The sequence below is a fragment of the Numenius arquata genome, chromosome 2 (assembly GCF_964106895.1).
Source record: "Numenius arquata chromosome 2, bNumArq3.hap1.1, whole genome shotgun sequence".
Taxonomy (NCBI): domain Eukaryota; kingdom Metazoa; phylum Chordata; class Aves; order Charadriiformes; family Scolopacidae; genus Numenius; species Numenius arquata.
In genome coordinates, this window is record NC_133577.1 from 127,638,854 (window position 1) to 127,653,845 (window position 14,992).

General features: G+C 47.1%; 1 protein-coding gene across 1 annotated transcript in view; it reads right to left on the reverse strand.

Annotated features, from left to right (window-relative positions):
• TAF3 (TATA-box binding protein associated factor 3) overlaps positions 1 to 13,708 on the reverse strand; it is a 129,747-nt gene extending 116,039 nt beyond the window's left edge. Inside the window, exons 1-2 of the mRNA XM_074144584.1 lie at positions 13,427 to 13,708; positions 1,191 to 1,433 (exon numbers count right to left, since the gene is read on the reverse strand). Of these exons, the coding sequence (XP_074000685.1) occupies positions 1,191 to 1,433; positions 13,427 to 13,592 (409 nt within the window). The 5' untranslated portion in view covers positions 13,593 to 13,708. The remainder of the gene's footprint in view (positions 1 to 1,190; positions 1,434 to 13,426) is intronic.
• Between the last annotated feature and the right edge of the window lie 1,284 nt (positions 13,709 to 14,992).

Consider the following 14,992-nt stretch of genomic DNA (forward strand, 5'->3'; position numbering starts at 1 on the left):
GCATCTCTCCAGCTGAACGTGATGTATGAAAAGCTGAACGTACGCTTACAACAGCTTAGGAAATCACTGAAAAACTGCTTCATGCGATGCCTGCCGCAGCCCAGCAATGAATTTCATTCACTCAATAAGGTGAGGTCGTTTATGTTCACCTTTACACTGGGCAGAATTTTTATACTTATTTCAGTGTTCAGACTTTGAGACGTTAGTTCTTAAAAATAATATGCATAATAGAGCATGATATTCACTCTGTCCCCATGGAAATTATAAGAATTTTATCTGTTCGTTACACTCTTTTGGAAAAATGAAGTTTTTGGAAAATGAAGTTCTGTCTGGGATTTTTGTACCTGGTTCACAAGCATACAAAAGTTTATTTCCCCACAAAATATAGTTGTGATGTTCACTGTTAAAAGTTAAGACTAGGTTGTGTTTTTTAAAAGGTTTATCTTATTAGCAATCAAGTCTCATGTAGCTGAAAACCAGAAAAAAGTATTTTGCTGTTGAAATTCCCTGGCAAACTGAAGCTCGGAGCATTTCTGTAGTTGGTTTCACTGTCACAGGGCTCCCTAAGCCCTGCCCCTACCGGACTTTTACACAAGAAAGGGAAGGAGTGCAGTTGGAAGAGTGATGAGGAAACCCTAATCAACATTAGCAAAGAGAAGGAAAATCAGGCACTGTGCCTCTGAGCGACTCTTACTTCTTTATTTTAAATCTGACTTGATTTTAACTGGAGGAGGGTTTGGGTTTTTTTGCGTTAAATTTGTTCAAAGGCAGAAGAAAACAGCTGTCAGGAGCTGGGAATTCTGTGCCAGTTTGGGCAGCTTTCCTTCTTTTACCTTTGCCAAACGATGTAAGTTCTTACAATATATATAAGAGGGAGGTGAATAGATAAATGGTAATAAAAAGCATTCATTTCTGCTGTCATCCGAAAACTTAACACTTAAACGCATTATAGAAAAAATGTATATTAACACTGTGTATTTTGTCATCAGTTAATCTTGGAGGAAAGTGCAAGAGTGGGAAAGAAGCTTGACACAGCACCGGTACCTGCTTTGAAACCGCTTTTGTGTAACACCCAGAGGGGTCCTTTCCGAGCAACCCCTACGGGCAGCACCACTCGATCCGCTCCAGGATGCGAACAAATACGCGAACATACAAGGACCAAAACTTAAAGCAAAGGATTAATTTCCCACCTTCTTGAGAAGAGACAATGGGTGGCATATAATCGGGGATGTACTCCTTCCTCTCTTCCGCATCTTTACTTCCCGGCTGGGGAAACTGCAGGACATTGTTCTTGCTGACGGGAAACGAAGGGATTTGATGTGCGAAGGTGACAGGTTCGATATTGTGTATATAATCTTCCAGCTCATGCAGGTTAACCCCCATGAGCTTGAAGGCATCACCTACATCATCCAAAATCGGATCTGTGCGGCCATCTGCAACAAAAAAGAAAACAAAACACACAAGAGAACAACATTTTTGCAAAAAAGCCAGTTTAAAAAAAAATAAAATTTGACCTGCAGGTCTACAGTTAAGAGGTTACAACCCGCTTCGGCTCACCACCAGTATCACCAGTAAGGGAGATTACAGCCCCACAGTTCTGCCGGGTTTAATGTTCGTTTCACACACCGTTTCAGGCTAAGAACACACTCTCATTTAAAAGTGTTTTGTACCACTTTGTTTCAATTCATACCATATAAAAACTGCCCCCCCGAGAAGCAAACCGTGCAAAACCGAGGGAGCAGCAACAGGCGGCTTTACCTGGCAACAGTCAATTAACACCGTGCAACAGCACTTAAAATAGTTATCAGTTTCAGAATGTACATTCAGATGAAGGAAACAAGCCCAAGAAAGTGCCCCTTTACCAGCATGTAACAAGACTACGCGTTATTTTTCCAATCTAGAAAATGAACAATTTCATTTTGTTGAACCAATTGTAGTTTACGGGTAGTAAAAAAAAGAAAAAAAAAAAAAAAAGAAAAAAAAAGAAGGTATCTCATGTATCTCTTGATAACAAAAATATTTCACCTAGTATCTTTCCACCAGATGAAATCTACAGGCTTCATAAACTATGAGTCACTTTTACCTACCGGTTAGATATACCTCCCAGATGAAATAAAGAATATTAAGTAGTGGTTTGATAAGGAGGGAATATTTTATACTAAACTTCAGGGGTTGATTTCCTCAGCTGCAATTTAAGTTTGACTCTACAGCAAAAATCTTTATGAAAAGCATAGTGAAACCTTACTGGCTGAGCAGTCAGGGTCTACATTGAATAGGACCTCCAAGAAAACAGTCCAGGAAAGGATGCAGTTTGTTCTACACATGTAATTTGGCTCAAAGATTTGAACTCTCTTTGAAAATAGTTCAAAATCCTCTTAAGTGCCTCAGCTTCCCTGACCCAACAGAGGGAAATCCCTCTGACAGCCTCTGGAGGGAGAACTGGGCACCCGGCTTCGGTGGCCAAGGCACCACTTTGAGACTCATCCTGACTTTTCATAATAACAATAACGCGACAAAAGATGCCCTTAAACCCTAACAACCATTTCTGCTTTTAATTCAATAAAATTATACTGAATTATTAAAATTCCGTATAGTTGGCTTATGAAGATATTACATCCCTACATGATGATAAGCCGTGATTTACTTTAAAAAAAAAAAAGCAATTATGGAAAACCAGCCCGTGCTCATTGAAGAAACACAATCGCTATTGTGAAGCCTCAGCTTCGGAGAACGCGGGGGGGGGGGATGCTCTTTTGTTTGTCCTTTAACCTAATCTCTTCTTGGTTTATCTCGAAGCCGAAGCAGTCGGAGCAGGCTGGTTCTCACATCACTGCATGAACTCAAACCCCCGGCCAACTCCCGCCTGCAGGTACATTTAGAAAATAAGAATTTTGTTCTAGAATTTCCCTTCTTGGTCTTGCGGTGAAGATAAGGGTAATGCTCAGATTATAGCTTTGATTCTCGGCTCTGTAACACTGGCTTCTTGTGTGACTCTGGGCAAGTCGCTTGTGTTTTAATTCTCTCCACAGCTAAAAGGGAGATCAGACCAAGTTATCACTTCTTTTGTCCATCTCTATTTAGAACACGAACTCCCTCCGAAACGAACCATCTTGGATTTTGTGTTTGAATAATATCTAGTACAAGTGCAATACTAGTTTCCCCTGCAGACTCTAAGGACGGAGAAATGTGGAGACTTACAAAAACATAATTAAAGGAGGATATCACCACTCTGGAGTAGTTAGAACATCCCTATAGTTACTGGGGAGACAGAAGAGTGTTTTATCCTTGAAAAATTAAATTTAGATAATTGACACAGCTAAGAAATTTTGTGTTGACATTTTTAGTTGCTCTTCAGACTACGGAGGTACCTTTGAATTTAATGAACCAGTTTCTATGGTGTCAAGATTTAACAGGTACAAGTTGGACAGCCCGTTAAAATGAAAAACTTGGGGAAAATTTCTCAAAACTTTTCAACAAGCCCAGAAGTAGAGCCTACTTATCCCCTGGATGCTCCTGTAATCACTGCCTGTGCTGTTTACAGGATGGGAGGATTAACGGTGAGCCTCACGGCACTCATTCCCAGGTGGGAAATTTCTCAGACCTGGCAAGCGCTACCCGCTGGCAGGGACACACACCGCGCTTGGGTCCAGTTTCCCTGGGAAGCAAAACCAAGTGCCCAGGCAGGGCAAATGCTGCAATAGGTTTCCCAGCTGGACAACGTGCGGCACGGGACTGTGAGATGCACCACACCACCTACCCCGTTACTAGGGTTTCAGCACCTTGCTCATTGTGCGCCTCTTTGCACCTGCACCAGCATCTACTCAGGGCAAAAGTCTAGTCCAGTTCATCCCTCCAATAGGAAAAGGTCTTTTCCTAGAGCTGGGGGTTTCCTAGGATGGGGCTTTGAGCAACCTGGTCTAGTGAGAGGTGTCCTTACCCATGACAGGGGGGTTGGAACTAGATGGTCTTTAAGGTCCTTTCCAACCCAAACCGTTCCATGATTCTGTGGTTGGACTAGATGATCTTAAAGGTCCCTTCCAACCTAGACAATTTTATGACTCTATGATCTGCACAGGATCTTTTTAACCTCCAAAAAAGTGTACTGACATGATTAGCAAGTTAGAAATGCTAAAAAGGACTTCTTCCTACAAGTGCTTATTAAAAACACGTGGCAGAGAAGCAACTACTAAGTGTAACTGAAGCATGGAAATATTTAAGCAACCATATCAAAAAACCATTATGCGTGTTAGAAAGCAGGTTCAAAAAAAAAACCTGGAGAAGAATCAATTTTCCCATATCTTTGACATTTGCCTCCAAAGAGACAATGCCAAGTCATAAGGTTGACTAAAAGCTAAAAGAGATTTTTAAAACTGCAGCTGTCACAGGGATGAAGAGACTGATCAGAAAGTGTCCTCAGCTGTACAAGTGTACTAAAAAAAGTTTCAGGCCTGTATTCATATCTGTGTTTAAATCAAAAGACTTATCAATTGGAAATACAAACAGCACAAAAGTGCATTAAATGTAATTTCAGGTGATTTATCAAATAAAAACTTGTGCCTTTATACTTATATTTGAAAGCTTAGCATTTCTTTTTTCTCCCTCCTTTAATAAAAATTCACTAAAATAGCAGAAGCCAGACACATGAAAGAGAATGCTGACAAACATGTAACATACTCTCCCGGCCTTTCATTTAGTTCTAGGCTTTTCTCTGTAAGCAAATGATGCCAAAAAAAGTTTAATTTGTACATACTGAACCTGTCTCAATATTCTCCAGATATTTGTGCTATCCTCAGTTTAAAAATTCAGACGCTGAAGCCTCCCAGTGAAATAATTAATGCAATGTCACACAGCAAGTCAGCGCCAGGTCACAAACAGCTTTGGTTTCCAGCCTCTTGGCATTCCCTATACAACAGCGACTCAAATAATATCTGTTGTCCAAATTCAGACCATTCGGTCCCAAACCAGCTCATCAGAAACCTGTGGGAACAGCTGGGCAGTTACGATACTTTCAGCTTCCCCATGAATGAGAATCAACCCCGGGTGAGGAGGGACCTGCACACAGAAATGGACCCCCCCCAAAAAAGTACAGCACCGAAACTAGGGGCAAACAGAATCCACGCAGAGCCGAATATCCGGGTGGGAAGTTATCCAGCCCTCTGCCCTGCTGATAAACCCAGCTGTCCACAAGGAAAACCAAACCAAATAGAACGGGGACGATGCACTAACTCCCCTTCAAGCAATAAAAGCTCGCTTTCGGGTAGTGGGGAAAAGGAATTTTTTAGAAGCTACTAAAGCCTGGTTATCTTTGCAAAAGTCACAAGAATTCCCTCAGCAAACAAGGTGACCAATGCTCGTGTCACCCCAAGAAACTGGGAGGGGGTGGATGACGGTTAGGGAAAAACTATCTTGTTTTCCTTAAATTCTGACATTCTTGAAGTCTCAAATTCTCGAAGTCTCAATTCTCGAATTCTTAAAGTCTCAGGAACAGCTGATTTACTTTTGTCAAATTCACCCCCAGCACCTCCTCCTTCCTGGCTCAAAGGTCACATGAATCAGTGACAATTTAACAAGCGTATAGAAAAGAGAGCTTTTAGTTTCACATCACGTTGTTCAAAGGGAGCTGTAGTTGGAAAACTAATAATAATTAATAATAACTAATAATAAATATATTGAGAAAAATTAATGAGCCACTACCCGTGCAACACGTACAGTCTCTTATAAATAGCTCAGTGTTCACCCTCATGTCTGCTATAAAATAGATTTTTTTTTAAATTTTAATTTTAACCAGCAAATTATTAGGTGTAGCTCCTCAGTATTTTTATTACAGGCTCTGTTCCAGATTCCTTGCACTCCAGCACATTACACAATTAAATACCTCTGTATCTACACTAAATAGTTACTCCAGGATAACTCTTTCAAAAAAGCAACACATTGTTTCCACCCAGCATCCAGAAGAACAGACAGAAGCACACAGAGTATATTTATTAAATAGGTATATATGCCTTGTTTGAGGGCACTTCGGGGGCGGGGGGAAAGGTCCTATTAATGTAGTTACCAAGCAGGCAAAAGCATCTTCTTGCTATTGCTCAGAGTCTGCTCATTCTTCTGGTAACCTCATAAATGTCAAGCCAAAAAAAAAAAAAATTGACCTTTATTGGTAGCCAGAAGTTAATTAGCTTCAAAACAGCAACATGTAATGTTAGCAGGGCATAAAGAGGTTCACTGCTTATAGAATCATAGAATCGTCTAGGTTGGAAGAGATCCTTGGGATCATCGAGTCCAACCATCTACCCTACACTACTAAGTTCTCCCCTATACCATATCCCCCAACACCACATCTAAACGGCTCTTAAACACATCCAGGGATGGTGACTCAACCACCTCCCTGGGCAGCCTATTCCAATGCCCGACCACTCCTTCTGTGAAAAATTCTCTCCTAATGTTCAGTCTAAACCTACCCTGTTGGAGCTTGAAGCCATTCCCTCTCGTTCTGTCATTAATTACCTGTGCGAAGAGACCAGCACTAACCTCTCTACAGTGTCCTTTCAAGTAGTTGTAGAGAGTGATGAGGTCTCCCCTCAGCCTCCTCTTCCTCATACTAAACAGTCCCAGCTCCTTCAACCGCTCTTCATGATTTGTTTTCCAGGCCCTTCACCAGCTTCGTTGCCATCCTCTGCACTCGCTCCAGCACCTCGATATCTCTCTTGGATTGAGGTGCCCAAAACTGGACACAATACTCGAGGTGTGACCTCACCAGTGCTGAGTACAGGGGGACAACCACCTCCCTACTTCTATATAACAAGTGTTATGGGCCCTGGGTAGATACTTGTTACATGAGTCCTTCAGCATCAGCGCAGGGAATCAGCTCATCTAAAGTGAGCGTCGAAATCCAAGGCTTTGATAGAGATTATTATTAGATACTGAGGAGTGAACTAAAAAAAAAAAAAAAAAATATGAAAAAACGTACAATGTAAATTTGACATTTAGGTAGAAAGAAATAAAAACTTGGTTGATGCCAGGTCTATTCTCTCCACTGTGGTGACTCCCAATTAAAATATTGGTCTGTTTCTTGTGTTCTCCCAAGCAGAGATTTGCTGTAATGAAGGTAAGTTTTCCTTTACTGGAGATTGTGCAGGGACATTGGAGCAGGTTTTGAGTCAGCTCTATCTTGGTAGAACATTTTGCAAGATCTGTCATTTTTCCTTCCAGTTAAAATGTTGTGCTCACCACATCAGAGCCTGCCTTTTTAATATAAATGCAGTTGCATTATTAATATCGCTTTTAATATTATTTTTATATACATACATATAAAATTAGTTTTAGGTAGTCCTGCAAGGAGCAGAGAGTTGAACTTGATCCTTATGGTTCCTTTCCAACTTGAGATGTTCTATGATCCTACATTGACACAAAAATAATCTTCAAAAAAAGTAGTTACACAAAATGAGATTAAAGAGCAACTTTTAAACTTCATTTCCTCACTGTAAGCAACTTTCAGCAGAAAAAATAAAAATTAAAAAAAAAAATAAAAATCACAGCATATGCTCAAGACTGAAAATCAAGAAAAGAGTAACAAAACCCCCACTCCTAGATTCAACAAACCTCGAAGTCCATTATTTAGTTTATTACTCTTCTAGTTTTAACAGCAGAGAATCTAAATTTGTCCTGCTGAAATACACCCAGGTGCCCTCAGTGATTAAATTTAAGTAGCTTCTACCTGGTTGCTTTTTAAAGCAATGGAGTAGAAAAACCAGGCTTCTGGGGGGAATAAACCACGACTCCCCTCCTCATCCCTCCCATGAAATCACCACCCACATAAATGTACTGGAAATTGAACTACCTTACTGGAAACGTGGTAAATTAAGAGGTAAAACATGACGTATTCTGCATGTCTATAACCAACCATCCCACTGCCAAGCTAAATTCATAGCAAATGAAGCAGATACCGTCTGTCTTCACTGGATAGTTCCCCAATATAAAAAAAAAAAAAACAAACCACAACCCAAAATATACTAGAAAATCCACAGCAGTTCACCCAAAGCACCAGCTGCGCCGCCACCTCCATCAAACCGCATGAAACGTGAGCGCAAAACGGAGCGGCACGTAACACAGAACTTTTCCCTTTTCACCTCTGCTTAAAACAAACAACAATTAAAAAAAAAAAAAAAAAAAAGTAGAACTCTGCTCTCAGAAACCACACGATGTCAGTTTGCTTTGTAGTTCAATACCTTAATTACATACTCCAGCGCTGTTTTTCAAATATTTTATTTAAATTTTAGGATAAAAACACGTGTGAGATGTACAGCATATTGAATAGGCTTCCTCTTACAAGCTTTTCACAAATTCGAACAGCGTAACGTGGTTTATTTTACCAGGAAAAAGCCTTATTTTCTCTAAGTTCCTTCTCTCCTCCACCCCCCAACACACTATTCAGAAGCATTTCACGGCATCAAACACATCTCAAGCCCGTTTGGCAAATCCTTTTGCAGCCACAGATGCTCCCCATCAACTCCAGCCACCGCAAATGCAAAGAAACAACAGCAGAAAAGTAATGAAAATCTTGAACGGAGGTCTCCTAATGGGATGTAACAGCTGGAACAAAGATCTAACACAGCTGGGAAAGCCATAATTTTCTTTTACATCGGAGAAAATAGGCGAACAGCGATGACATGCTTTTCAGAGCAAAACCACACGGTCTCAATTACGTCAGAGTAAATCCATTCAGCTCCGAATACAAAGATGATGTCCCTCCAGCTGACAGCGCTACTAACTCGAACCCCACTGGTTTGACTCCCAGATAACACACCGACAATAAAAGATGCTACAATCGGAATTTAATTAATTCTACTTATGCAAAACCGTGGCAAAATTCAGCTCATTCATCCCGGGCTGGGTTTCTACTGTAACTTATTTTAGGAGCGAAACTGTTCTGAAAAAACAGGGAGACATCAGCTGAGCGTTAAGATGTCTTTTTACATACCTTTTAAATAAATAAATACAGAAATTATTTTAAGAGAGGTAATACAAGAAAAACTGCATCACTGGCAGGAAAACAGCATATTCCCTTTCTCCACAAAAAAAACCCCAAAAACCAGATTGTAATATTCCTTCTCCATTCATAGAGGTGGGGAAAAAACCTCCTTTCCCTGCTTTCAGTGAGCACACCCAAAGCAACAGACATTCCTTTATTTCTAAGTACTACCAATTTCTCAAGCACCACAAGGAAAAAAGCTGTATTTTCACCAACTCTGCTGCTTTTCCTCCCAGTCTTACAAACACGGCAGCACCAGTGGCAGACGCAGCTGAGCTTGGGGAGGGGGGCAACGCTGCTGGAAAACTCCTCTCCGGCACAAGCAGTGATCCAGTAAAAACAGCATCTCCTCAAAATTTGTACTAACCATGTCGAAGGACAGCTCTGACCCAGGGAAGCTCCTTTTTCATCCCATAACCCAGTTCTCCCAAACTCTCTCTGTTGTCCCCTTTAATCTCTTTACAGATAACTTCTGTTCGGGTTGAGATACGGACTTCACAGGTGCAGCAGCTGCACTGGTGCTACTGGTTTAACAGTGCACAGTCCCATTTCCGGACTGACCATACACAGCTTTACATCCAACCAGCTCTGAGATTTGCTGAAAGCTCGTACAAGGAAACCTACTCAACCTAGAACTCCAAGAGTTTGCACCAGTATCACTAAGCCCTTCCTAAATTCAGTTAAACTGGCAGCGCCAGACTCCATCTCTATTCCTGAAATCACAAAGCAGAGGTAGGACCAAGTATGTTCAGATCATCACTTTGCTTCCAGGAGACCTTCCGAATCAAACAGAATCACAGAATGATATGGGGTTGGAAGGGACCTCTGGAGATCATCTAGTCCAACCCCCTTGCCAAAGTAAGGTCACCTACAGCAGGTTGCACAGGAACGTGTCCAGGTGGGTTTTGAATGTCTCCAGAGAAGGGGACTCCACCACCTCTCTGGGCAGCCTGTTCCAGTGCTCTGCCACCCTCACAGGAAAGAAGTTCTTCCTCATGCTTAGGTGGAACTTCTTATATTCAAGTTTGTGCCTGTTTCCCCTTGTCCTGTCCCTGGGCACCACTGAAAAAAGACCAGCCCCATCCTCTTGACACACTCCCTTCACCTGCAGATTAACAGCTAGCAGCCATGCTGGACACCCTACAGCACTAGACACCCGTTTAGGCAATGGAATCACATCTGAAATCTCCATTCGTTGTAGCAAAGAGCTTAAATTTGTAGGGCAAGCTTTGGCTGTGGATGCCCCATCCCTGGAAATGTTCAAGGCCAGGCTGGATAGAGCTTTGAGCAACCTGGTCTAGTGGGAGGTGTCCCTGCCCACGGCAGGGCAGTTGGAACTCGATGATCTTGAAGGTCCCATCCAACTCTTAACTATTCTATGATTCTATCATACTCATCCGCAGTTGTGACACCCTCATTAGCACAGCTCCCACGACTCGGACAGGACTTCCATTTGTGCAGTTCAGGGCTGCTGTCCCTTTTACCTCTCCCATAACCTCCCGCAAACCCCAGTACATTCTCTGAACTGGTGGCGGCTACAGTAGCTCCAAATCCACCACCAGTGAGTCACCTTCTCCTCACCCAGCACTTCAGGCAGGCAATCACATTATCCACCCCAGCTCCAAACCCTGCTTGGAATGCCTTCCCCACTGCCAGACCCAACTGCAGCAGCTCTGAGCTATGCCCCAGGGGCTCTCCAGGACTTTTTACCCTCCACATACACACAGAGCAGCAGTGTGCTCCCCAGCTCGCCCAAGGAAGGGGAAACACGTCCCTCTCGACACAGGAGGCACAAGCAGCCCTGTTTCTCCATGCACACACAGCCTATACCCACCCCTTCAGGGCACCCCTGCTACCCCCAGCTTCTCCACGCTGTGCATCCCCCCCTTCATCTCCCTCCCAGTACTTACAGATCCAGCAGCAGCACCGGCAGCCCCATCTCTGCACACATGTCACTGCTGCCCTCCCCACCACATTACACCCTCCCTGCCCCTCACGTAGGGCAGCAAAGGGCCTCCCCCCCCACAGACTCGTGACCCTCCAACCCCACCGACAGCCTGAGCCTTGCTCCATGTCCCCTCAATTCTCCCTGTATTCAGACCCCGCAGTGACCCTGACAGCCTCCCTCTCCTCACGTATCACCACCTTCCCACACCCTCCCAACAGGACACTGACACCCCCTTCTGGGACATCCCCACACCCAACAGACTCCTACCACCCTCTCATCCCCCCAGGACTGACCCAGCAACTGGACATCCTGTCCTCTCACACCGTGTACTCTGCAGGTACCAGCAGGTCATCTGCCCTGCTCAGTCCCTCCACTGCAGGCTCTGCAAGGACAACCTTGAGGGACACACAGCTTCACCCTCTGTCGCACTGCCAGCCCCAGCAGTGATACTTGTCACCTCTTCCCCATCCCATCCACACACACACACTCCGTACTCCTCTGTGACCCAGCCAAAGTCCTCACTCTGACTCACAGACCTTCTTTCTTTCTCTTCTCCCACTTGGTGTAAACTTACCCCTTCCATAGTCCCACCCCAGCACCACCTCACCCCAAATCCAGTGAGGCCCTGGGCATCCTGCCCCCCACCATCACTCCCAGCTCCATCTGCACATGTCATCTCAACGGCAGCGTTGGCCACCTCCAGTCCCACACGTATCCAGCCAAACCTCTTCCACTGCATCCACATGAGGACACTCAGACCTCGTGCACTAAATTTATCCCCAGCCCCATCCCTCCCATTCTCCATACACATACTCCACACCTCCCACATGCAGCCCCATGACTTTCCCACGTCCTGTGCACTAAAGCTCAGTCTCCCCCCAAAAAACACTCTACTGCAGCCCCACACACCCTCCTCCCCGCCACGTTCCCAGCCGTACAGTACCATCACTTCCCCCTGTACAGACACATCCCCAACCTCACGTATATGACCCCATGCTGCCCCGGTTCCTGACAATCCCTGCCCACAGCCCCCTGCCCACCCCCATACAGTGCTGGAATGGGTCCAGAGGAGGCCACAAAGATGATACCAGAGCTGTGGAGCACCTCTGCTATGAGGACAAGCTGAGAGAGTTGCGGTTGTTCAGCCTGGAGAAGAGAAGGCTCTGGGGAGACCTTAGAGCCCGTGCCAGTACCTGAAGGGGGCTACAGGAGGGACTCTTGATCAGGGAGTGAAGCAATAGGATGAGGGGTAACGGTTTTAAATTGAGACAGGGAAGATTCAGATTACATACTGGGAAGAAATTCTTTACTCTGAGGGTGCTGAGGCACTGGAACAGGTTGCCCAGAGAAGTTGTGGATGCCCCATCCCTGGAGATGTTCAAGGCTCCAAAGCTGGAGGGGGCTTTGAGCAACCTGGTCTAGTGGGAGGTGTCCCTGTCCATGGCAGGGGGATTGGAACTAGATGGTCTTTAAGGTCCCTTCCAACCCAAACCATTCTATGATTCTCTCCTCCCAGTACATCCCATCCAGATCCAGCAGACTCCAGCCCCAGCAGCAGCAACACTCCCACTTCCCCCTCCCATACATATACCCTGCTACACTGCAGTCTGAGAAAATGGGGCAGCACCTACATCTCCCCACACCCCAGACCCACTGCCTCAGAGCTACGTTTTCGCCAGATTCACGGCCTCAGCTCCTCACCCATGCCAACATCCCAGACCCACTGCCCCACAGCCCACTATCTCCCTCACACTAGGGCCCCTGCGCACCAGGACTGCCCCACAGCTTCCTCTCTCATCCTCTCACAGCCCAGCTCCCCTTGATCTTCCCCCAGTTGGAGCAGCCCACAGCCCACCTCCCCACAGCCTGATCTCCCACCCTGGTCCCTGTGCTGTCTCACAGCCTGATCTCCCCCCATGCCCTCACCTTCCTCCACAGACCCCTTCCCCGTGCTCTCTCCCCACAGAACCGCCCCATAGTCCACTTCCCCAAGCCATCACAACACTGCCCCACAGCCTGGTCTCCCTCACGCATTCACCTCACACCCGCTGTGCCACAGACCCCAGCGCTGCCCAAAGCCCACCTCCTCATGCCCTTCTGCTACATTTCCATGACCCTCCCCTTGCAAAGCACCCCCCAGCACTGCCCTACAGTAGCCTCCCGCCCCACAGCTGCCCTCCCCATGCCTCCATAGTGCTACCCCACAGCCTCCCTCTCCACAGCTTCCCCTCCCCACGGCCCACAGCTCTGCTCCGCAGCCTCCCTTCACAGAACGGCCGAGGCTGGCAGGAACTTATGGAGGTCCCTTGGTCCAGACACCCCTGCTCAAGCAGGGCCACCCGCAGCCGGCTTCCCAGGACCGCGTTCAGCCGTCAACGACTGCGTCCTTCGCCGCAGCCCCTCGCCCCCCCAGCACAGCCCCGCAGACCCCCGGCCCGACCCGTACTCACAGAGCTCGCAGTAGCGGTGGCAGCCCCGGCCCAGCCCCTGCAGGTACCGCTGCAGCACGTCGGTGAGGAGGTCGCAGGCCGAAACTTGCACCGAGTCCCAACCCAGCGCCTGGCAAATCTGCGCCACCGACACCCGCAGCAGCCACCGCGAGTAGGTCTCGCACATGCCGGCTGGGCTCGGCGCGGTGCCGCCCAGGGCCCGCCGCCCGCCCTGGGCCGGGAGGGCCGAGGGAGGCTCACGCACAGCCCGCCGCCGCCGCCATCTTGGCGCCGCGCCTCCTCGCCGCCAGCGCCAGGCCGCGCCGTTCCAGCGCCGAGCGCATCGAGCGGGGCGCAGCGCGGCGCAACGAGGCGCATCGAGCGCTCGGCCATCGGCAGGGCGGGCGGGACAGAGGGGCCGTGGCGGCGGCGGGCCGGGCTTCACAGCACGGAACGGGTCGAGTTCGCTCCCCAAAAATCCCCGACATCGGGGTTCTCTACAGCGCTGTGAGGAGAAGTTGGTGTCAGGCGGCCTTTCGGAGCGCTGGACGGGCCTGGGCTGGGCTTCACCAGCAGCGAGGGACCGCGGCTCCTCCGCAGGCCCAAAGCGGCCGAGCCGGGGCCGTTCCCGTGAGGCGCTGGAGCAGAAACCAGGCGCATCATTTAAACAGCAGCAACGCCGGCTGGTACCGGAAAGCTGAAAATTCTTGATCAGAATTTTTGATCAAAATGATTAGGGATGGATCTTCTGGAAAGCACTGCTGAGGAGAAGGATCTAGGAGTCCTGGTGGATAGCAAACTTTCCATGAGCCAGCAACGTGCCCTTGTCGCCAAGAGGGCCAATGGGATCCTGGGCTGCATAGGGAAGAGTGTGGCCAGTAGGTCGAGGGAGGCCATTCTCCCCCTCTACTCTGCACTGGTGAGGCCACAACTGGAATACTGCGTCCAGTTCTGGGCTCCCCAGTTCAAGAGGGACAGGGAACTACTGGAGAGAGTCCAAAGTAGGGCAACTAAGATGATTGAGGGACTGGAGCATGTCCCTTATGAGGAAAGGCTGAGAGAGCTGGGACTCTTTAGTCTGGAGAAGAGAAGGCTGAGGGGAGGCCTTATCAGTGCTTACAAGTACCTAAAGGGTGGGTTGAAGGATGATGGAGCCGGACTCTTTTCAGTGGTTTCCAGTGACAGGACGAGGGGCAACAGGCACAAGCTGGAACATGGGAAGTTCCATTTAAATATGAGGAGAAACTTCTTTCCAGTGAGGGTGCCAGAGCCCTGGAACAGGCTGCCCAGGGAGGTTGTGGAGTCCCCTTCTCTGGGGATTTTCAAGACCCGCCTGGATGCAGTCCTGAGTGATGTGCTCTGGGCAATCCTGCTTTAGCAGGGGAGTTGGACTAGATGATCTCTAGAGGTCCCTTCCAACTCTGACAATTCCGTGATTCCGTGAAAACCGTTTATGTGAAGCCCCGCTTGATTATTTTTTTTTTTTTTTTTTTTTTTCTTTTCGGCTGGACGAACAGACGGCCGTCTGCCCTCACCATCGCTGGGTTTCCCCCTCTGCTGGGGGACCCAGTGCATCCTCGTAGTCAC